The sequence below is a fragment of the Buteo buteo genome, chromosome 2 (genome assembly GCF_964188355.1).
Source record: "Buteo buteo chromosome 2, bButBut1.hap1.1, whole genome shotgun sequence".
Taxonomy (NCBI): Eukaryota; Metazoa; Chordata; class Aves; order Accipitriformes; family Accipitridae; genus Buteo; species Buteo buteo.
In genome coordinates this window covers 56,142,812-56,167,454 of record NC_134172.1, presented here as the reverse complement: position 1 = coordinate 56,167,454, position 24,643 = coordinate 56,142,812, and the positions used below count along the sequence as shown (strand labels likewise).

The window sequence follows — 24,643 nt, the reverse complement described above, 5'->3', positions numbered from 1 at the left end:
TCTTTCCTAAATGAACAAGTAATTGTTCTCTTTAGTCACAGGTTTCATGGGGAGTTGATGGCGTGTGTAATTTTCCTGGTGTGTCACATCAAGAACACTGAATTTTCACATGACTACTTGACTATAATGCTTCTGTGCATCACTCACACCTCTTAATAAATATATCCAATTAGTTATTGTTAGGTCAACTGGGAGTGAAATACAATGAATACAAAGGTCTCCTCCTGGTCAGAGCACTACAAATCACAGTCAGAATAAAGGAAAGAAACTGGGTTTCTGTATCCGCCTTTCTTTCCCCTGCTGCGTTGCCTGAAGAACAACATACCTTTCATTGTATTATTTCCAAGTAAACCCAATTAATTTATTTGCATTCCAGACATCTGTCATGAAGTTGTAGGGCAAGGAGCATGATTAAGCAAAAGTACTGCACCCAGTATTTTGAGGTAACCCTCTTTTCACTGGACTTCTGTCTCCCAAGTCTTTCACTAGAAATAGTAATTTTTGTTTAAATGCAATTACTAGCCAGATTCAAACAAGACCTCAATCTTATTTTGAACATGCCAAATCAGCTGCATATATGGGAGGCTCTCTCTAATTTTAAGGTAAATCCAAATTCCTTCTGATCCTTGGCAAGCATTTATCTCTTGATAGCCATATCTCCTAAATTGCCTCACAGCTAAAGTGAAGAGCTTTCAGGCTGCACAAGAAAAATGTAAGCAAGTATATTTTTGTGCTGACAAACAGAACCAGAAAAGTTTAAGTAAGCAGTCAATGGTTAATTCATTCTTTCAGATGAGTCTCTGCAAGTCAGAGTATTTACTCAGTTGTTGAAATATGCCCAGATATTCCTTCAGTATACTGTAATGCTACAGGATTTCTCATGGGGGTATATATATATAGATATTTAATGGATTCAAACAAGTTTTAAGTATACAAAATAAATGGAAAGATTAATCCCTGGGAACCTTTGATTCTTTCTTCTTCCTACATTTGATTTTATTTTCTACATATGCAGAATACAGACAAATTATGTATTTATAAATGTAACATGTCCTCATGGGAATAATCAGGTTGTCACGCTGCACCTCTCTGGCAGTTCTAATATCAGACCAGTGCTACAACAAGACTTTAATATCCATTTATAGGTCTGGTTTTAATTTTCTGAAAGGACAACAGATCTATTCATTTTCAAAATCAGGGTAATATGCACTCGCACAATTAGTGTGAAATAGTATGCAGACTTGCATCTGATCTTATGCTGCAGGAAGTTGGTAAGTATGAAGACAGGCAGCAGTCATAGGAAGCTCCATTAACAGGTGACAAAAAAATCCCATTTATGTACTGAAATTTTCATTAAAATATCTTTGGACCACTTAAAGAAAACGTAATTTATTGTTTAATACCAGATTAACAAACTAAAACCAGCTGTTTCAGACAGCAACTTCAAATTTGCTCTTCAATGAAGCTTTACAGCCCAAATGATGTCGGATGTCCTGTCACACAGCAGAAGAACTGGTTTCATTGCCTCATACCCTGTAATTCTGCAGCAGTCTCAGGTCTTCCTTATATATGGTTACAGAACATACCATACTTCCAAATAATTTCAAAGTCACTAGTCTCATTTCACCACCCTGTTCTCCCCAATCCCATCAGCTCTCAGTGTTATTTTGAATTTCAGCACGTTCTGCTACATACATGGTACAGAAATGGTCACTTTCAGTGTACTGTACATGGGCAACTGAAAAATTTTAAAACTTTGTATCACAGCTATAACATTTCTTGACTTAAATTTCCTGTTTACAATTTCCTACTTGAAAAAAAAACAAAATAATGCTTTTCCACAGCTTAAAGATGAAACACATTTTTTAAAAATACACTGTTTGAGATCCCAAATAATTATGAACACATAGGTAGCCAACTGGAACAAATATACTTAAAAAAAAATAAATAAAACCACCACCAAAATACTGACCTCATCAGTATGATAACCAAAGTGCACAACCTCCAAGGGTTTAGGCATCTTTCTTTTGCATTAATTGATACCATCAACTACAATCAAAATTTTTATATCTTGCTAGCACAATCAATTCAAATGAATTTGATGCTTCTTAGATTGCATTCACCAAAGACAGGATTAAGACTAGATGATTTTAGCAACTGCAGGCTCACTTACTCCAAGTGCTCTGCAAAGAGCTAATCTGCCAAACCACACGTACAAAAGTTGTGCAAACTTCTGTTAAGCTATGAGACAGAAAGCTTCAGTCTCTGTTCCACAGCAATGAAGTCTCTCTCTTTTGAATGTCAAGTCAACAATAACAGGTAAAACCCACACAACTGTCAAATAAGGCCAACAAATAGAGAGGAAATGTGTTTTTAGTAACAGAGGACATTTTCAAATGTATTGATTGAAAATTTATATAAACTGGATATGTACAGGTGTATTTTGCTACTCATTTGTGACCTCAAATAGCTTTTACATACATGGTTAATTTCTCTTTTAAAATAAAGACAGGACATATTGTTCCTACAGTTCCATCTGAACTGCAAAGACTTAGCTCTTGCTAGTTTTATACTATGTTTCTCTAGTTGGACTATAACAAAGTAAGAGAAGACTCAGATACCATGCTTCAATTTCTAGGAAAACCTTCAATCTTATTCAGATCCCTAGACGGGTAAGTAAAATATAAAAAATACAACTCCTAATCATCATTTTCCTCATCATCAAATGAGAGAAGACTGCTATTTTTTATTTGCTTAGCTGTACTCTGGGGAGTAGTTGCTTCTCTCTTAGTTTTCTTTGCCTCTTTCATCTTCTTACTTGAACTTACATTGAAGTCCAAAAACTTCTCTGATGAACGTTTGGCTGGCTTCCTGAACATAATTTTTCCATCAGCAGGCTCTGGTTCACCACCTATAACAACGAGAGTAAAATCAGAACTCATCTGCACATGCTCACATACACATACAGACCTTCACTATTATCTTTTCTTATTCCCTAAAACCAAGATCAGCGAGACCTCTCATAGAATACAACCATCATGAAAATGTATTTTTTGGCTACAAAGTCTGTATCAATGAATGTCCTTCATGCACACGCATCTGCTCCATGGCAACCAGCCCTTGAAGACAGTTCTCCTGCAGTTCCTATTAGAAATGGGTTCTCGCTAACCAGAGCTTTAACTTAGAAGAGACTGTGAGCAGTAGAGCTTTTCCCACACAATCCAGCCACATACACTTCCCAACATGGAGAGGACAACTTTATAGGATCCTCTAATTCACTTCACCATTTGTAAAATCCGTGAAAACAAATGCACTTATTTCAGAATTACTGTATCTCTTTAAAGAACAAAATGGCACACACACAAGACAAAGCTTTTTCTTCTAATATACTCCATCCTGCTGAGACAGCTAAACAGATCACATGGTCATAAACCTGCCTTTTATTATCATATAGGATGAAAGTTTTAGGGCTTCTTTGTATCTGCAAAATCACCAGACAATTCCAAGTGACTAATTCTGCTCCTCTGCATGTGCTACAGCAAATAACAATTTTAAAAACAAGGTAAGTCCCTTCCAGGATTATCAGGCAGAGGAAGAAAGCTACTGCACAAGTAACAGCATCAAGGCAATAACTCTGGAAAAAAAAGCATAATTTTAAAGTCATGAATCAGAGACAAAGGCTCATGCTGCAGTAGTTTGCAATTTTTATAATGTATATGTGACAGGATGTTAAAGAACCATAGGTTCTGCACAAAATATTTTTCCTAAAGTACTTGTGTGAAATTCATTATTCAACAGAAATTTCCTAACAATATGCATGTGTTTGACAAGATTATGTGCTATTTAATTATAGCCAATAAATATCTTTTGTCTTTAGCATGAATTCTTTCCTCAATATATAAGCATTATGGCTGAAGACTAACATTTCAGTGTTACCATACGCAGCACTGGCTGAAACACTCTTCAGTGCACACTCCAAACAACACAACTATTAAATCTGGTGTCTTAAGGGTTGTGTGGTATAAATGAAGGCATCAACTTCATTAGGAAACTTCACTTGGAATTCAGTTTCAGAGACCCTTTTTAAGAAGAAACCTAGCTTTAAAAGCTAAGCACCCATTCTGTCAATGACTTCTACAAAATGCATGCTTCTGCACTAGTTTATGAGAGAATACTACTATGCAGAAAATAACTAACCAGCTTCTGGGAAAGTATTTCAGGACTGGTACATTAGAAAAGCATTACAGTTACAAGGAATTACCAGCAAAAATAAACTGTAAATATGAAAAGCATACTTCTCAATGGATCTGTTGTGAATTCTACACAGAAAGCTTAGGTGTTTATATGCTGTGCATGTGATACAGTAGTTTAGGAAATGCCTATGGTAAATTCTGGGAGGGAAAAATAACTGTTTCTGAAAACATATCACACCCAACCAATCAAAATGCACTACATATCATTTTTCTCAGAAGTTGGGCCTCCATTTTTTGGCTCAGAAGTTTAATATCAAATAATTCCCCTTACTAATTAATTGTTGCTTAACTACAATGTTTATTTGGAAAAACAGATCTTCTAACTTAAACAAGATCTGAGGCACAATATAAGCCAAATTCTGCAAAAAAAAGTGCATCTATTAGAAAAATTTCACTTATGAGCAGACCCAACTGTCTATGTACTTGAGCCAGCCAGTGTACAGACTGTGTACAGTACCAGTACAGCTGTGAAAATAGGACAACCAGCAATTACGGCATTTTCTTAGAATGGTAAATTGAAAAACCAAACCCCTAAAAATGTAATGAAAGCATATCCACAAAATAAATCAGGTAAACAGCTATGTACTCATAGTCCATGAAAAAATGGAAGTCAGAAATGTCAATTTTACTCCGAGCTTTTCTGCTACCCACGCTGTGAACTGCACAAACTAATTTCACCTTGTCTACCAGATGGAGAAACTGATAAGTATCTTTGCAATATGAATTTAAACACCTAATAAGCAAAGTGCATAAACAGAACAAAGCTCAAAAACTCCACCAAAATGGCAACTAGCTTAGCTCTGACCTCCAGGGCCTCAATACTATTTGCGGATCGTTCTGCATCAAAGGAAAAGATTTTAGCTCTTGGCCTGGTTAAACACTGTCCAAATTTCATTATATGCTCAGGGACATTCCTTTCAGCAGGCATCCCAGGCCAACTTCAGAGAGCTATGATGTGTTGGCAATGCTTGACAAAGAACAAAGGAGATAAGGAAACACAGTAGGCTTAGCCTTACCTTAGCAACTTGTGGAAAGAGGGAGAACACACAGACTATGCTTTTTGAAAGAATTTGATGTAGCGGCTCAAGAAATTTGTGTTGATTTGTTAAAGATTGTCTTTTCCAGCTGGTAAAAAAATTTCGCTTCATCTTTTCTAACTTTACCAGACTCTTATGTGTCAGCTGTCCTTTTTTATTTGTATCGATGACCTCCAAAACCTGAGTGTATTAAGCAATGCAAAGAAGAGACTGAAGAAACAATCTCAGTGTTGGCAGTTTTTCCAACAGAGCCCTGATAAAAGACAGTATCAGTATTACAAATTATGGAGAGCAGGATTTCTGATAAACACACTGAAACACACAAAGTAAAATACAGCCAACATAAAGGCATTACAGGAGAAATAATAAAATCCACTTCTGATAAGAGAGTCCAAAAACTACACTAGCAGTTCAAATTCGGACTGTTCTTAGTCACTGCTGCTTTTACCTGGATCACAAACCTTTACACTGCTTGGCTAAGAGGGGCACAATCAAACATTGAGCTGAAAACTCACTTCACAAGTGACATCAATTTAAGAAGCCACAAATCAGAATTTTGTTTCTTCTCTTTTAATTCCAAGTTATATATTACAAGAGAAGCAGAAATGAGGGTCTGAAAAAGAAACACTGCTCTTCAGTTTACTGCATTTTTTATTTAGTAGTCATTTGTGTGGTTAGCAGCAGGATTTTTCAGCAGTTTCTGTCCGCGTGGGTCAATGAGGCAATGACAGGAAACACAAACGCCACTGAACTGGCAGAACAACAGGAGGAGCAGCGCAAACAATATTTCAAGATATACATCTATTCTATGATAAAGGTTGGAAAAAATGTATGATAACCTGGCAAATTTCTTAATGTTTTCTAAGGTCTGAAGGTCAGATCAGCCATTTCAGATTCTTCTTCTAGTGCTTTCTGGCCACCCACCTCTATGCATGCCTTTGGAAGCATTTTCTACAGGAATTCCACACACTGGTATCATGAAGATAAAAAGGCCGGTCTTGCTCAGATACTCAGTCTCAATTGTTTATGAAGACACTTGGGAAAGTTTTTGTTACTTACATACTGTAAAATCAGCTTTTATTTAGATTCCTGCTGTTCACATGATGAAGAGCAGCATGAACTCTGTGATATGTATCTGATGTAATAGCTGCTTAAGCTAAGGAAAGAGCTCCAATATCCAAGACAGCATGGACTGTGTTCTCCTTGTCTCTCCTCTCTCTTGTACACCCCCAACCCCAGCATACAGAATGAGACAAGAATAATATTAAAAGACTTTGAATGAGTAAGGACACCTTCTGCCAAATTTGCTCATCTGCATGTATCAAAGTGTCCCAGAGGCCAGGTGAACTAGAAAAGCAGTAGAAAGATCAATTCCATAGACTATAATGAGTGCTGGGATAAAGTATCTTGCAGTAATTGCCATCTTTTCTTTTGTGCAAATTTTATTTCTCATAAGACCATTTAAATTTGTCTCTGAACCAACAGTAATGATTTATAAAATGCTGCATAAAAATATTAATCAAAATGACTGTTGATAAACAAATGTCTTCTTTTTAAAAAGCCTCTAAGTCAGTCCTCCATAGAGAAAAATATCTCAATATGGAAGGGTGTTTTCTCATATAGGAAAGGTTCAGTCCTAAATAAAGTTCCCTGTGACTATACTTGCAAAAGCCAACCTACAAGCTTCACTAAATTTTGTTCTGCCTTAGGAGGCAACTAAGTGCAGCTAGGACATTAATCAGCTGGTTTTGCCAAATTAATGCAAAAGCATTACTCATCTGTAAAGGAAAATGCGAGTCACAGGAACTGCTGGTGCCTGAAATAAAAAAAAGTGTGGCCATGTCAAACTGGTTCTAGAAGAACAGGAAGGAGAAACTATGTAAATGAGATCTGGAAAATCCTAGAATAATATCCCAAACCAAAGCCTGATGACAAGGACCCTCAAATGAAGACAATCACTACAGATATAAAGGAGGAGAGGGCAGAACCTCAAAACTGAGTACTTTCCATGTTCTGATAAACTTAACAGTTTCTATTCACAACAGATGGTTAGCAGCACATTACTTACGATCTATCAAAGTGCCTCAGCACTGATGCATGGTGGAAAGGAAGATTAGCAGTTGGAAAGTTTACTTCCCTGCTACCTTTTCAGCTTCATGGAATTTTACTAATGATCTGATTTGGGGCTATGCATTATGGTCTAGTACCTGTTAAATTAATTTCACTTTCAACTCTGGTATAAAAATCAAAGCAACAAGAAATGTAATCGAATCATTCAGCATCAAACTTTCTTTATACTTCCCATTTTCAGAATTGACAATTATCCAAAAAAAGAACAGAAATTAACACATTATTCAAAACTCTCTTTATTAAACTGGCAGTAACCAGCTGTCTAAATACCTGTCTGACTGGAAATCAGAATTTAAATCTAGAGGCCAGACTGACAGTGCAAAGATGGCCAAAGACTCAAAAAAGCCTTCAGCAAGCTGTAGCACAGTCACCCATACCTTCACTGGAAATTTTGCACTCGATCCTGGCCATAGCAGAGGAACACAGTAGCACTTACCCTGTTTATTCCCATAAGCCAAAAAAAGGAAAAGGAGGCCAAGACCTCATATTAACAGCAGAGGCAGATGAACGAATAATAATACAATAATGTAGAACAGAGGGCAGCAGTCCCCAGAGCATAGTGATTCAACACTCTGCTACCTACTACCGTGGATTTTTTCCTCCAAATGCAAGTTATTACTGAAGGGCTGAAAGGGTAATAAGCAAAGGTGCCAAAGGCCTACAGGGACTCAATACTACCATCTTCACTACATACAATTATGTCTTAGGAATGTCTTTTTCCACCAAAGAAGTTCAGTTACTCTATTCAAATACACTTCCATTTCATACTGTGTATTCAGCTTGGTAGATCTTTTGGACTTTTTTCACAGCATGGACTCCATCTCAATAGACTCTTATGGACAACTACTTTTTGCCTAGCCTTACAAAATCATTTTTCCTCCTACTGTGATCATTCAAAATTCAAGTTGCTTACATGAAAAGGAAACCAATGCTCAGAAAGAATCATGCCATTTCCTTCCAATGGGTTGAAATTTCTCCCAACAGTAGGAGGGTGATCCCACTTTTGAAAAGAAATCATGTTTTCTTTACAACTTTACAAACTACAACACCAAGCACATGCATTACACTTCAGGAAGTAAGCCGGAAGCTGAATGCATTTTCTCAGAGGAGTTCAAATTATATGAACACAACCCTCAGTTCACTACCTGGTTATACCTAACGTATACATATCTACCTGCAGAAACAAATCAGATGTAGTTTTATTTAGTTTCAGACTAACCTGCATTACAAAAATTGAGAATTTTTCAACAATCTGCTTTTAAAAATATACGATTCTCAATGTATTTTCTCCCACTACTGTTATCTGACTTCTCCATTTATATAATTTCTACCATTTAAATTTTAACACATACTTCTACATAGGGACAGCACAAACCTGAATTTTTGAATCCAAATGGCAGAAAACGACAGAAGCTAAGGATGTCCTGTTGATAGCGGTGTGCTAGGCTCTCAATCTGCTCTAAGCTCAATTTACAGCCTTTGTAAATAGCCACAATGGCTAACCAAAGAAAAGGTCCACAGCTTCCATGAATCACCTTTCTATTTTATACTTGTGAGGTTCCAGTTTTATATTCTTAATTGTCAAGACATTTCCACTAGAGGCAGTACTAGCTACCTTTAATCTGTCAAGTCTTCTGTCAGCAAAAAATAAAGATAAAACTACATTTCATCACACCCTGTGTGATTATGGAAGTTTTTGGACTCTCAAAGCACTTATGTCAACCATATCTGAATGATGAATACTGACAGAAATTCTTAACGTAACTGTATCCATCAGCTATAGTTTCACATCTTTATTGCCTAACTGCAGCAACCTCTCTCACACCACTTCCATCTTTCCATTCTTGAAAAGCCTATTAAATAACTTAGATAAGGCTTTCTAATTCCTTCTAGCAAAGAAACATTTTTTTCTATACCTTGCTGTTTGGTGGCACTATTGCACCACCTGTTATTTTCAACTGATCAATTTAGTTTTGCATAATATATTTGCAAGTCACAACGCATACTGGGGATAATTTAAGCAAGTAATAACATGGAGCAGTCAGTTAAGTGAACATGTTACCAAGCTTACTCACCTGCCATTCTTTCCACTGAAGCACTAAACTGAGTTTCCTCCTTCTGCCCATCACTCTCTTTCATGAACTTATACAATTACATTCAAGACATCCACTCTGCCATCAAATTTGGCTGAACTAATGAGTTCAAATAATTAATGAGTTCAAAAATTATCACAGGTGATGTCAAAAGACTGTGTGCCAGGACAATGACACACCATAACAAAAAACCCCCCCAACCATTTATTTAAGGTGGTATTTGGAGGTAGGATGAAGCACAATCAAGAAGCACAGGACTGCAACACTATAAAATGCCAGACAGCTTGGATATGTACTCAACAACTTCAGATCAGGAATCACAAGTGCAAATTATTTAGCTGAAAATTTCAAAACAATTAATCAAAGGTAATATTAAATGGTAGAAAAATAAGCAAATTATCAAGCTCCCTTTTATGGGTTCTCTCTCTTTGATTCACTCACCTGATTCATTTGACTTTAAGGCCTCTTTGATTTGCTGTTTAATTTTCATTGCTTCTTCAGCAGTCAAGTCCCCTTTTTTCAGTGTTACCACTTGAGGCTGCTCATCTTCGTTGTCACTGCCGTTCTCACTATCACATTCTGCAAGTGGAAGCTGCTCTCTCTAGACAGGAAAGAAATAAAAGCAGTTCTGATCACCACACCAAATCACAACCACAAAGGGAGGGCTAGTTCTCTCTGGTTTCACTTTTGCAGTAAGGTTAGTGAGGAGACTTGGCACAGCTGTCAGTGCCAGGCCCTCCCAGCACACTCCAAATGACACTCCAATTCTATCACTGAGACGTAGTGTCTCCTAGAAAAAAAAACGTATGGGCTCTTTCAGTTAGAGACCAAAACAGTAGGAACTTGGAAGGTAAGAAATGAATTCCTTTGTTCGTTATCTTTACTGTACAAGCACTGCCTGCCATGCAACACTAAGAAACTCTTAAATGCGTGGGTCCAAATTTGAATCTTCTATGCTGTACTCAAAACAGCACAAAGGGAAAGGGAGTCCCTGGTGGCTTTGTTATTAAAGCTGCCTAACCAAATCACTGTAAGCATTACTGACACAAGAAAGACCACGTCCCTGCTTCTATTCTCGCAAACTTGTGCTCTAAGATAGAAGAATAATTTGGGATAAAATTTTATAAAAATAAACTTTCTGGCACAGAAACCTCAGTGCAACAACATAAAGTTTGGCAATATTAGAGAAACTGAAAACTTAATCTCATAATGAAAAGTATAGATAGTATTACCATAATCTATTGAATTTACCAAGAGGTAGACAAAATGCAAACTTCCTTGGGAAGTGAAACAGTTAGTAATAAAGGCATACTTTTACCTCAAATTCCAGTTCATCACAAAATTCTTTTTTTAACAAATCATTGTGACTATTACTTTACTAACCAATCTGGAGAGGTTAGATGATAACAGCCTCTTCAGCTTAAGATCCACAATATACTAGAATTGAACCTTTAGAAAGGCAATACAGGAGAATGGAGCAAGTGGTGAAAGTCAATACATTCCCGTCTGTAATAAAAGGTATTTTCACAAGTAACTTGTATATCCACAGTGGCAGAAGTATGATTCAAATCAAGGCCATAACAATGACCCACTGGGGGGGCTTTTTTTTTTTTTTTTTTTTTTTTGCTAGGTTAGTTTTTAGCTGCATACAGGTCAGGTGGAATCATGCAAAGATTCGTGCAAGTACAACCAAGTAACAACGTAACTGCACAAGCAGCACTACCAGCTAATGTTAAACCCTAGCTTAAATTTACATCTCCTTAGTCATCAAAAAGAAACAACTTTGCATCTGCTATATTACGATAATGACAGGCCTCTTTCTTAAGGCACCCTGTAAAACCTTAGTTAGCAGGAAACACAGGCAAAAGCACACTGGAAACAGAAAAAAAGTCCCCTCAGAAAAGGCTGCCTTTTAACAAGCTCACTCAAACCCTGCTGCCCCTGCCCTGCCGTCACACTGGAGTCTGTGTCTGCTGACCTATGTTAAGATGACGTTAACTCCTTTCCAAGACATTTTTTTACTATAGCCTTAAACACTTTTCCCCCCCCCCCCCCGCCTGGGCTTTGTAAGGGCAGTTAAAATTTGGGACATCGTTGCCGTTTCCCCCGTTGCCCCCACAGAGCACTTGGGCGCTGAGAGGTCGGCACTGGCTGCTCTGCACAGGTCACCAAGATCACCACGGCTGCAGTTATTAAAAACAGCGATGGGGAGGGGCACTACAATCTGTTGTTGTTTTGAATCTCTAACACAGAAGCAAAAACAAGCTACGAAGACAGTTTCAGCTCATTTTAAGCGGGTAACTACTGTTCCCCCTCGCCCTACAGGGACAAAGCCTTCAAGTGCCGCTTCCCCACCGCCTTCGTTTCAAGCCCGAGGGGAGGGGGGGCATCGCGGCGCGGGAGGCCCCAAGAAGCGGGCGCTGCCCCTTCCCACCCCCGGGGAGGGGCCGGCCGTGGCGGTGGGCAAGGAAGCAGGGCCCCGATACAAGCCCACGGGCGGGGAGGGCCGTGCCGCCCGAGCGCGGGGCCAGGCCGTTACCTTGGTTTCCACCGTGGGCCCCTCCCGATACCCGACCTGCCGCTTGAAGCGGCTGAGAAAGGCGGGCTCGGCCGGCCGCACGTAGGAGACCTGGTTCCTTTTGCTCATGGCCGCTGCCCGCGACCAAGTCGCGCTGCCGTCTCCACGCACGCACGCACGCACGCTCGCTCGCTCGCTCGCTCGCTCACTCTCTCACTCTCTCACTCACTCTCCCCCCCCCCCGGGCCGAGCGGGCGCGAGCGGACGGTGGCCCTAGTGGGACAGAAATAACACACCTCCTCCCTTCCGTAACTCTCCGTCACGTGAAAGGAGCGAAGGCGCTTCCAGCCAATGGCGAGAAAGAAGCCGGAGCGGGGTAGGATGTAGAGCGAAATGGCCGCGCCCATGGTGGCTTCGAGGAGGAGGTGGGGCCACGTCGCGGTCCTTAGCGCCAAATTCAAACGTTCCGCCATTTTGGAGAGGCCGTCGGTGGTCGGGGAGGTGTGGGGGTCGGCAGGACTGGCGAGGATCATGGCTCCCGGCATGAGAGGTGAGGAGGGACGGGGGGGCCGTGGGGCTGCGCGGCCATGAAGGGGCTGAGGGATGTTGTTTCCCCCCTCCCCCGTGCGGGGAGCAGGAGGGGACCGGGGCGGCTCGGTGAGGGAGGCCGCGCTGCAGTCAGTGCCGCTGGCCGGGTGACGGACGGTTCTGCCCTCTAGGGCTGGTCGCCTCCTGTGGGGTATCACCCAGGTGTAATAACTGACAGGGTCAGGGAGAGCTGTGGCCGTGTTGGCTGGGCTCGCTGCCCCCGCGGAGGGGCCGGTGCCATCCGGGAGTGCCCACAGGGCAGCCGCGCTGCCCCCGGTGGTGTCGGGGAAGGGCGGCGGGGTGGGAGCAGGGGCAGGGAGAGGGGTCAGCCCCCACCCCCTGCCTCCAGAATCGCCTTCTGGCACTGACATCCCCAAAGGATTCTCGTGGTCTGTTCGTATAAGCAGCCCTCCCGAACCGGAAGGCTTTACAAACCTTGTTACTGTCAGCCGTCCCGCGTTTATCAGTTCGTCTTCTGTAATTTTATCGAGTTTTAATTAGCTGTGATGTTTGTAACTATAGTGTCTTCTAAGCGTTCAAGTGAAAGCAGCTCTTTAAAATGGGAGCTAAGAAGGGTTAGCTGAGAGTCGGTCATTTCCCAAGGTACAGGTTGTGCAGGTATCTATCAGTCTGACTGCTGTTCCAAAATGCGCTGCTTCTCTTGTCCAGCTTGTTTTGATACCTTGTGCATTTGAAGAATAAACAACTGAATTAGAAGCTAGAACATTTCTCAGATGTTATTGTGTGAATCAAAGCAGGTAGGCTTGCCTAGCAGCAGCAGGATATTAGTGTAGTATGCATGTTAATGAGAAGGTTAGTACCGTTGCACACCTTTATTAATTCTACTTTGGAAGGGATCCTCCTACGCTAAAACCTGTGCACTTTTAGAGACTTTGTAAGGTCTTTATTATTGGAATATTTTGGTAAATCACCTTTCATTGTTGTTTTACTTATTTGTTTAAATTTGATTATGTTAGTATTTTGACTAACCTATGTGAAATAATTTCATGCCAGATTCACCCTTAAGTAAAAAATACGTCACCATATCTACCTATGGGGTGATATGTGCCATCTCCTTGAAATATGAAGCTGTGCAAAATGATGCTTATACATACAGGAGAGCTTTATGCATTACAGAGTGCTCAGTATTACTTCATAAAAGTGAAAGCAATATAGCTACTGAGTTGTGCATGTTTAGAAAATTGATTTTTTTCAGTCATCAGTAAAACTATTACATGCTGTATTGTTATATAAATTCATGCTGTATTGTTATATAAATTCATGCTGTATTGTTATATAAATATAATGGGAATATGTAATAACATTTATGTTCCTAATGCTCTAAAGCACTTGCAAAACCTCATATATATTAATTTAAGAGACTAGTGACATTGCAGGACAGGAGCTTCCTCTACCTTTGCAAGAAACAGCAAGTTTTCTGCCAAAGGAAGATAGTTAATAAATATTTTTGTGCAGTTCTGATTTATGCATGAAATGGATATTTATAAGGCTCTCCATTTAGCTCCCTCAGTACTGCTTACAGTATTTTCTATTTAAACAGGATTTTTTTGAGCAGTAATTTTATCTTGTTTAATTTTTGTGTGTCTGTTTCACTTTTATAGGAGATTTGCGTGACTCTGCATTACCTTTGTTGAACTCACCTAGGTAAAGTAGTATTGGCCAGTTCCCATATATGAATAATCACATTGCACAAAAAGTGCAAACAAAACCTAGTGTAACTTTGTGAAACAATTTAAAGTTTTTTCTTTCAATGTTTTCCTGCACAAGATTGTTGCCTTTCTCTCTTAACTTCCTTATAGGTTTTAAAAAAAAAAAAAAAAGTTCTCTAAATGAAAGTGTTGTCCTGAGGTGTCAGATTCATCTTGGAATACTACCATGCGGTAAATTCTCATTTGTCCACTATCTCTGCAGCTAGAGTCTAGAATTTCTTGAAGAGATATTCCATGACGATCTTAAATTCTGTGAGGAAGTCCTAAGCTAAAACAAAAACCAAAAAGCCGTCCTCCAAATACAAACAGTTTCTGCCACAAATCAGAATAATATTACCTAATGAAAACATATTCAGCAAGTTAGTGTGGTGTGTCTTAAATCCAGTATAACATCTTCCCTTTCTCAGCTGCTTCCTGTTCTTTTTTAGCCCTTTTCTTTGCCACTCCCCAACCCCATATTTCAGTCATGAAGTCCTTCCCCCATTTTTAAAACTATGCTGTTCCTTTTTCTTGTTCACCAAAAATAAAAATGAGTAACAGTTATAACACCCTCGTGCTATAACTGCCTTTTGGGAAAGAATGAAGTAAAGTAAATCCAAGTTTGCTACCACTTCATGCAGGAACTTAATTCTTTAATATTATATCAGTATATTGGTATTTATACCAGAACTCCTCAAAGATTTAATATAATAGTCATGCACAGTTACTTATTCAACCTAAATTTACTGGTGCATCCACTGATAAATGTGATGAAATAGGTTAGGGAGCTTTTAGATGTAGGTGCTGCTATATTTCATTGGACTCATGGATCAAGAATTGGTTGCTGGAATGTAGCATCTGCTCCATTTGTAAAGTCTTTTATAACTTCAGTAGTAAGAAGGGTGCTTGAAGCCTTGTAGTCTTAGAAACTACTGCAACCTTTATTATAACACTGGTTTTATCTATCTCAAGTTCACTGTGAAATGTGTTGTTTTAGAGCTGAAGTTGCATGCAACAGCAATAAATTCCAGTAACTTCATGTTCTTTGTTTTTAAATCTGCCACATTGTTACCTGTAATAAGTCTGTGGCTAGTAGTGAATTGATGTGTACAGCTACAAGTAGCATATTTGCAGGGAAGACCTTTGAATGACTTCACTTACTTAATCTGATATTTGTGATTTAATTTTATCAAAGAGCTGATAGATCTATTTTGGAGTAATCTAATGCATAAATATTCATTTAGTATTGAAGGTGATGCTATCAAAGTTTATGTAAGAGTACGTCCCCCTTCAGAGGGAACTGTGTTAACGGATGGAGATCAAGGCTTGTGTTTATCTGTTCTTTCATCAAATACCATCCGTCTGCATTCGAAGCCTGAGCCAAAGATCTTCACTTTTGATTATGTTGCAAATATGGAAACAACACAGGTAATAACTTCCAAAATCTCGTAATGGTATTGCAGTTTTTCCTCAAATTTTGGCAACTGCTCTACTAAAACTTTCTAAAGATGTAGTGCCTTAGGTCTTATTTTTTGCAGTGGTCAGACTGGTAATATGTAGTTATAGTACAGAAATGTTGCACTAAATTCTGGTCTCTGATAGTTTATGTATTTTTTAACTATTAATTTCTTTAATTAAAAAGTTTGCATTAAAATTGAGGCTTCTATTTGTAAATTTTACAGTAACACCACAGACAGAAAATAAACCCGCCTGTTGAGACAAACATAAAAATAACTGGCAGCCAGTAGCTGGTAGTAAAGATGTGATTTGTATATGAGGAACTTATGAGTTTTTGTTCTATTTGTTATATTTCCTTCTTATACATTTGCCTTTTAAACAGGTGCATTGTTCATCTGGGACAGGTAATACTGGAAAAAAAATTCTTCAATTTAATTTTTATAATATTGTGCTTGAAATTCTGAACTTAACTTTAATTCCTCTTAAGACTTCAATTCCATTTAACTCCTGTTTAAAAAACCAAAACCCCCTCACCCACTGTAGGCTGTTATTTGTAGCTAGGCTCTTGTTGCAGGTCTAAGAGAAATACGTGAAAATAGATGAGGCTAACAGTTGTGCATATTTGTTGAATATGCCATTGTGAAGTGGCAAATGTTCAAAGTTAACTAGATTCGATAAGTGTCATAGGCTCAATTTTGACCTACTGATGGTATAAACCGTAATAACATAAGCAAAAACACTGGACCAAATGTAATATAATACATATTTGAAAGCTGTTACTATGATGCTGAGTTTTATTATTTTTCTTTCAGTTTATCAAGGAATAAAATCTTTTCAGAAGAAGTGATTTATGTCACAAAGACTTGGGACGTATTGTTTTGCTGTGAGAACTCCAGGGGTCATGATACATGTCTAACTTTAAGGAATGTGTCTATTTTAAACATTATAAAGTTATGGCATAGAAAACACTGATAGAAGAGATACTTAAGTGAGTGGTGCCAAGTGTCTTCTCTTTCCCTTGTCCCCAGGAGTCAGTGTTCTCAAGTGTGGCCAAAAATATTGTTGAATCTTGTATGAATGGCTACAATGGAACCATCTTTGCATAGTAAGTAATTTAATGGTATTTCATAGCAACTGCAACATTGGAGGAGATTGTGTTAATGTGTAGTTGTGGTTTTAAGTGCCAGAGCCTGTTTAATGTTACAGTAAACTTTGGAAGTACTTCCTTAGTGCAGCACAACACAGGGAATGTTCTTGCAATATTGAAGAGTACTCCTTATTCCTCTTTTGGAGGAATCTATTGGTAGGTGTTATGCTTCTAATACTTAAGGCCAAAAATGTGGAGTGTAAACTCATTTCAATTTTCCTATTGTTTGTCTAAAAACTAGAATCTTTATTGTGCTGTTAAAGAGAAACCTAGTTGTTTTCAGTATGTCCATAGTAAAATAGAATGAAAATTGGTTTAACTTGATATTTGGCAAGCTCAACTCTTTAGTGAGTCTTAGCTGCCTGTGGGAAAAGTCATGAATGATAATTTTAACTTTCAAAAGTGTTCTCAAGGTAGAAATATATCCATGACTAGTAGCATGAATATCATTATATTAACTGTCAATATTTTTTCATATTGAAAACTGAGTAAGCACTTTGGCCAAAAACGCTAACTTGAAGGACTGAGCTAATCAAAACCTTACTGGGTTTTTTAGCCTAGCCTAGCATTGCAAAACCATGAAGTCTTTGTTACAATCTACAAATGTGGAAAAATGAAGTGAAATTGCCCTGAAGTTTCTCTAGCATGATTAATAACTATGGTTTAAAAAAAAGGATATATTTGACTTAAAAGTATTTTTCTCATTTTGGGTTTATGTGCACTACTGAGTGGCACAAACCCAAAAGATTGACCCAAAAAATAGTTTAATATGTATATTTGAAAGCCTTCATTTTAATGCTAAGTTCCACTATTTCCGTTTCCAACAGAAATAAGGAAGAAAATGGTGGGTGGTGGGGGAGAGAAAAGGTGATTTATCTAAACAGAATTTCATGGTCAAATTTGCTGTTGTATTTTTATACCTTTTTAGCTGACCGATTTCTCAGGTTGCCTCTGGCTTTTTTATTTATTTTCCGTTTAGAAGAATTTTTTTTTTTTTTTTTCTTTTTCATTTTAAGTTGTGAGTTCTCCTTAAAAGATGCAGATTAATGAAAAATTCAGAGCCAGAATAAAGCTTTAACTGACCTTTTTTTGTTTGGTTGTTTTGTTTTGTTTTGTTAGTGGCCAGACTGGGTCAGGAAAAACCTTTACTATGATGGGTAAGTGCATGAGAGAGCTTAATCTTTCAGTGGTTTCTTACTGTTTTTTTTGTCTTGATTTGAAATGTTGTCTTGCTCAAACACCAGGGTTTATTTAGCTTTTTGTCTTCCTGCAGTTAACTTTAAGTTTTAAGAAATGGTGCAGCGCTCAGTGCAGTTGTTCTTGCTTTATACCAAAAAAGTGAAGTATAGGTACTCTCCTCTACCTTTTTGAAGATGTAGATTTTTTTTCTGTTTTTAACAGGAGAGAAACTTTTCATTTAAATCAGACACTTTTAGTAAATTTTCTCAAAAATGAGTATTCTGCTGGTTTCCCTTTTTGGCTGATATTCCTTGCATATGTAGAAAAATATTCTAGTATGCAAGGGTCTTCCATGTTGAAATATATTGAGGTTTTCAAAATAACTGCTTCCTATCCAACTAGGAATTTAAGGCCTCTGTATATGAAGGGGGATCCCCTTGTAATCATTTTCTTCATACAGTGGTGATTTTAAATGCATTAATATTGTGCTTGCCATTAGAAAATTACTGAAATAACCAAAACCACTTTGGCCGACATGTTTTTGAGAAATTAAGTAAACACGGGAACAAATCCACCCCATCTTTCTGGTTCTTCAAATCAGGGTTAAGGTAGCTGTATTGGCATACCTCTACATCTGTACATGTTTTCTATGGAAGTCTGAGTAGTTTATACTATTTTAGACTTAGGTAACCTATGGACAGGTAAAAAGCTTTCACAAACATCATTTAGACTACATGTAAACTTGATTATGGAATATTATCTTAGATCTTGAAAGTTGATTTTATTGCATTTCTTCTGTGGTTTTGCCATAAACTGACTAAAACCTGGTTGCTGAAATCTTCTGTAATGACATCTTGAAGAGGTCAACCATTACTCCTGAGTAGTACTAATTAATTATTTTTTTTAATTAAAAATCTCTTTAGGACCTTCTGATTCTGATAATTTCACTCACAGTCTGAGAGGTGTAATTCCACGGAGCTTTGAATACTTATTTTTTCTAATTGAACGTGAAAAAGAAAAGGTACATTTATTTTATGCTTCTTATTGCAGTGAAAGTAATGTCTCACATTAAAGATTAGCTAAGGCTGTTTGGTAAGCAGTTAAGTTTCCAGGATTATTGCCATCTTGCATCAAATTTATTAATGAGAAACGCTTGCATCTAGTACTCTGCCAAATTATAGTACGCTTTGTTCAGACGAAAGCGTGCTTATATTTTGAGTCTAAAAATGCATCTGGGTTTCTGGATGTTGATTGTTAGCTGGGCATCAGAAGTGCTTCATATGTAGACTATATATGCAAACTAATAACAATGCCAGACTTAATAAAACCCATCTGTTTATAGTGTAAATTATTGTGTTTTTCAGGCTGGCAGCGGAAAGAGTTTTCTCTGCAAATGCTCATTTATTGAAATCTACAATGAACAGATATTTGACTTGCTAGATTCTGCTTCAGCTGGACTCTTTCTCAGAGAACACATCAAGAAGGGAGTCTTTGTTGATGGTGCTGTTGAACAGGTGTTGTCGTCTGCTGCTGAAGCATACCAGGTATTTTTTGTCACTTTTTAATGTTTGGACTATTTATCTTGATGCTTATTTGGTAAATATTCCTCTTTGATTAAAGCACATATTTTTTGCACAGTGTCTGTGACACCCTCTTCCCCTATCTCTATCCTCCAAAGAACAGTGTAAAAATCTGTTTCTAGGCAATGCTTCCTGACTATCCCACACACGTAAGAAATCATGTAGTTCTGGAGTTTGGAGTATATGAATTGCAATTACAGTAATCTTTCCCTAATGCTTGCCCTACACATCTCTGAAATAGCAACAGAAAACTACATCTTCTGCTAATCAGGCAGCATGTGTGTTCCAGAAATTGTCAGGTTTATTTCTCCATGAATGAGACGTTCACATAGTACTTTTGTGACTTTAAATATTTTTTCCTTGTGTACTGCTTTCAAACAATAATGGCATTTCTGGAGGAAAGAAGTGAATATTATAATTAGTGTTTATAGCTACAGTCAAGCTTAATAAATTTTTTCACTTTTAAAATACTTTTATTGGATAAAAGGAAAAAAGTCCTTGTCCTTCAGATTTTTAAAGGCCGTTGCATTGAAATATGCTTACTACCATTTACGTCACATGTATGTAAATACTGGGTACAGTCTGAGATACTTGATATTGTTTGATGTCTTTATTGCGCTTAGGTACTAACTATGGGGTGGAGAAACCGTCGTGTAGCATCGACCTCAATGAACAGAGAATCCTCAAGATCACATGCGGTTTTCACTATCACAGTGGAATCTATGGAGAAAAACAAAGAGATTGTTAACATTCGGTCTTCCCTGCTCAACCTGGTAGACTTGGCAGGATCTGAGAGACAGAAAGACACCCATACAGAAGGACTGAGGTTAAAGGTTGGTTCTGTAATATCTGTGGCATCTTTCTCCTTTCAGATGTACTGCCCTGCTCCACCCACCAAATCTGTTCTCTCTCTTTCTCTCTTTTTTTTTTTTTTTTTTTTTTTTTTTAGGAAGCAGGTAACATAAATCGATCACTAAGTTGCCTGGGCCAAGTAATCACAGCACTTGTTGACGTGGGTAATGGAAAACAGAGGCACATTTGTTACCGGGATTCCAAGCTCACTTTTCTGCTACGGGTAATGTATATCCTCTGGATTTTATATGCTACTTGGTATGTAGGAAAAAAAAAAAAATTGTTTGGGTTGATTTTTTTTTTTTTTTTTTTTTTTTTTTTTACTCTAAAAAGCTGAACTCAGGTACATTAGAAATTTGTTTCAATATTGGGCAGGTGGAAGAAGGCTTGAAAAATATGTTTACCTAAACAGACTTCTAGCCAATTTGTTGCTATTAACTGGAGACAAATTTATTTATGCTCATAATCTCCTATTACTTATTTGCAAATTTTAAAGAAAAGGTAGCATATGTTTTCATCCCTGTTATTTGGGAAATACTGTGTATCACAACGTAATATTTAGAGATGTGTTGAAATGTGTGACAGGATTTCCAGAATTAGCCTACGTGTACTGTGTTGGTACGATGTTAAGAATTAGATAAATTTACAGTTTCCTACCTGAGAGCTTATGAGATCTTTTCAAGATGAACAGAAAACAAAGACGGAAGCAGTCAAAGATTTGGTGGATGCCAGCACTCACCAAAATTCTGTGAACAGTAATGAATAATATCTGTAATATATTTTTGTATTATAATATAGCACTTGAACTTAATACAGCATTTGTGTTACAACACAGTATCATTGGGATTATAGCAAAATTTCCCAATCATTCCATCCCTGTTCTATGTATATCTTAGAATCATGAACCTCTGAAGAATTATATTCTTCCAGTGCAACCCAAAAGACATAGAAATTGGGAGAAAATTGCAACTGTATGAGCTATTACTTTCTTAAGTTGTGGTTTTTTGGTGGTTTTTTTTTTTAGTTGGCTGTACTGCAAAGAAGTCCACAAACATGACCTTCTCTACTACAGAGAGAGAATGCAGTTGAGGCTTGTGGTCTATTTTGTAGTACTAGACTTTTAGTCTTAGGTCTAACTGCTGCGTTCTCCAGAGATTTGAGAGCTACTTGTTTAACAGCACAGAAATATCTGAAGACTATGCATGTTAAAGGGAGAGGTTCCTTTTATATCCTTGGTCAAGAATCTGTTTGTTTGGCAATTGCCACTAGAAGATAGGTTGGAACAATCAACAGGCTAGATGATGTTCAAACTACTGCGAATACCAATCTGCTAATTACCAAGATTAAAGTGAAATATCTGCTGTATTCCCTGATTTTTTTTCCATTTTTTCTTTTATCTCCCTCCTGTCCAGGAGTAAAAAAAAAAATAAATCTCAAATTGTTGATAAGTAGTACAGAGTCAGGGTTTTGAAAAACCCAAATAAAGTCCTTATTTACAGTCACATCCTTTATACCCACAGTTGAAATAAAATTTCAGAAACCTGCCTAGCATGCAGCTTTGTTAAATAAAATCCCTTCTGCAATTTGTTCGAAATGATACACGGTAGTTCTTAGGTGATGGCTTCCTGCTGTCACCAAAAACATGCAAATAAGGCTAACTTCCATGTTTTTTAAATAGGATTCCCTTGGTGGTAATGCAAAAACATGTATTATCGCAAATGTTCACCCAGGATCCAGGTGTTTTGGTGAAACACTCTCCACTCTTAATTTTGCTCAGCGAGCAAAGTTGATTAAAAACAAGGTAAGAGTTCCTCAATGTCTTTATTGTTGAAAAAAAACAATTTCTTCTCATGTAAACTACACATCTGCAAACAGGGTTGCCTTATTGAAATACTCTTGTGCTTTCACTAATTTTAATGAATATAACTTATTTTAAAATACTAAATTTGCTTTCCTAAATGTTTTTTTATGATAAATAATTTTTGAAAAGGCCTTGTTTGCTTTTGGTTATGAATAGAATACAACAGCTGAGGAGTAGGTAATGGCTGATAAAAGTGTGTATTTGTTGCTTGTTCTTAGAGCACTTCATTGGAAAAAAGTAAAAAGTAAGTAAATCTGTACTAAAAATTAAAATTTTCATACGAATTTAAAATTCAATGGTATTTCAGTGCATCTAGTTTTTATATATGCTAATATCCAAGATGTAATTTCTCATGGGTGGGTTTTGAAAGTATGTTGGCATCTGACTGGAAACTACTGTCTTCGATGTATACTGCTTTGGTCAAAAAGCTCCAGATGGAATTCTGCAGAAAACATTAAAATTTTTAACCCATATTTTTAGCTGAAGTGCAACTTACTGGTTTCTTAGGAAATGGAACATTGCTTTTCCCATGAATTCTTTCTTTCCTAAGACGGAAACACTTCTCAGTAGTTTTGCTGCTTTGCAGTCTTTCAGTTTTCTCTTATCCCATAAAATACAAGATTTTTATTTGTACCTTTTCCTAACTTTCTCTTAACATATTTATGAAAGGCTGTGGTTAATGAAGACACACAAGGAAATGTGAGCCAGCTGCAAGCTGAGGTGAAGAAATTGAAAGAGCAGCTTGCTCAACTTACTTCAGTGCCGTCTATGCGTGATATGTCTGTACCTCAAGGTAAGAGTTGGGGGTGAGGGGAGAGAGAACTTCCTACTTTTGTAGCCTAGAATGTTGGAGCCTTACATAATTCATTAAGTTTCTGAACAATTAATATTTTTGTAGGAACTGACCCACAGACGTTGCATTTGTCTTATGAATTCCATTGCCTGTATTTGTATCTGATATTTTGCAGAAATTGTAAAAGTGATTTTATTTTCTTCCTCTCCTAAGTTTGTGTGCTAGGCTGTGGTTTTATTATATAATACCTAGAGTACTCTTCCAGTTCGTAAGAGGTATGCTGCCCAGTCCTTTAAGTAACTAAAAGCTTGCATGTGATTGCTTGTACATTTAGGTCAGAGGGAGGACACTAAGGTATTGATAATGCTGCATTCTTTTTAAGCTCAAGACAGAATTTTTTTCCCCTCTTCCCTTTTTGCCCCTTCAGGAAGATCCTAAGAAGAATGTTTACTTTTCAATAAAAGAGAGATTTCAATGTAAGATGGTAAAAGGGTTTTTATGTAACTTTTTTCTTCCAGCAGCTTTTCACTGGACTGTTGTATCCGCACTACAGATCCCAGCATAGCTTCCTACTATGTATACTTCTCACTGAAATAGGCTACCTTATCATGTTTGATTACAGGGTAGTGAACTTGTAATTGTAACTCTTATAACTCTTCCTGTGTTCCTGAGCCAACTCTTCCTGACCTTGCCAAGAAATAGGAGATACAGCAATAGAAGTTATTACAGAAGTTAGAAACTCTTGTCTACCGTAAAGCATCTGTGGTTGAGTTTTCCTAAGGAAAAAATACTTCTCTGTTAACATACACTTTTAACCAGTAAAAACAAGTCAGTGATTATGTGGGACACTGAATCGCTGCCCATGGATACATGAATATTGACAGAAGGCTCAAAAATATTTAGATCTGTGATAGAGTTCCAAGGGAAAGCAAGTGATGATGCTTAAACACTGAAGAGAGGTTTTATGCAGAACCTAATATACTAGACCTGTGTTTAGTCTATGTAGTTAAATTATGTTTGTAATATTCGATCACACACTTATGAAATCTGCTTGCTAGCTACTTTAAAAATATGATGGCATTTTTAATATATTAAATAACAATAGGGTAGTTATTATTCACCTAGATACTATGGTATTCTATAAGTAGTCTTGCCTATGTGAGGATATTTGGGAAAGCTATTTTGAATTAATTTCTGAAGTGGATTAGTAAAGCCCTTTTAATCCCTTGTGTGGACACTTTCCTTCCAGATTAAATCACTAATTGTCCACCTAATTCATGGTTATTTTCCTGAATTTCCTTCTCATGAACCGGTTAGTCCACTTCTAATATGTACAAACTGTAGTAATGATGCCAATAATGGCTTAGTGTTATCAAATTAATTTCGGAGGGGTTTTGCATTTTACAGACATACTCAGCTGAACAGACTGATTCTTTTAATAAAAG

The 24,643-nt window shown here is 37.5% G+C and overlaps 2 protein-coding genes across 3 annotated transcripts in view; one reads left to right on the top strand and one right to left on the bottom strand.

Annotated features, from left to right (window-relative positions):
* Positions 1–886: 886 nt before the first annotated feature.
* KIAA1143 (KIAA1143 ortholog) lies at positions 887–12,291 on the bottom strand. The gene is made up of 3 exons (XM_075055570.1): positions 12,053–12,291; positions 9,955–10,114; positions 887–2,911 (listed from the first exon to the last, which is right to left on the bottom strand). Exons 1-3 carry the CDS (start codon positions 12,158–12,160, stop codon positions 2,700–2,702), a joined length of 480 nt encoding a protein of 159 aa, XP_074911671.1. The 5' UTR covers positions 12,161–12,291; the 3' UTR covers positions 887–2,699.
* Positions 12,292–12,409: 118 nt separating this feature from the next.
* The window catches only part of KIF15 (kinesin family member 15), a 38,834-nt gene continuing 26,600 nt past the window's right edge, over positions 12,410–24,643 (top strand). Inside the window, exons 1-11 of one of the 2 annotated variants that reach the window (XM_075055548.1) lie at positions 12,410–12,581; positions 14,242–14,284; positions 15,573–15,756; positions 16,815–16,891; positions 18,053–18,090; positions 19,036–19,133; positions 19,477–19,656; positions 20,316–20,525; positions 20,642–20,767; positions 22,223–22,345; positions 23,075–23,198. In XM_075055548.1, coding sequence (XP_074911649.1) covers positions 12,425–12,581; positions 14,242–14,284; positions 15,573–15,756; positions 16,815–16,891; positions 18,053–18,090; positions 19,036–19,133; positions 19,477–19,656; positions 20,316–20,525; positions 20,642–20,767; positions 22,223–22,345; positions 23,075–23,198 — 1,360 coding nt within the window. In that variant the 5' untranslated portion in view covers positions 12,410–12,424. The remainder of the gene's footprint in view (positions 12,582–14,241; positions 14,285–15,572; positions 15,757–16,814; positions 16,892–18,052; positions 18,091–19,035; positions 19,134–19,476; positions 19,657–20,315; positions 20,526–20,641; positions 20,768–22,222; positions 22,346–23,074; positions 23,199–24,643) is intronic. The other variant, XM_075055558.1, reaches the window with a different exon arrangement.

Bases quoted from the DNA above. Each gene is read 5' to 3' on its own strand.
- KIAA1143 (XM_075055570.1), bottom strand. From the start codon at position 12,160: ATGAGCAAAAGGAACCAGGTCTCCTACGTGCGGCCGGCCGAGCCCGCC. The intron at 10,115-12,052 runs GTAACGGCCTGG...TTTCCTGTCTAG, and splicing joins GGCCCACGGTGGAAACCAAG to AGAGAGCAGCTTCCACTTGC. The intron at 2,912-9,954 runs GTGAGTGAATCA...TCGTTGTTATAG, and splicing joins CTTAAAGTCAAATGAATCAG to GTGGTGAACCAGAGCCTGCT.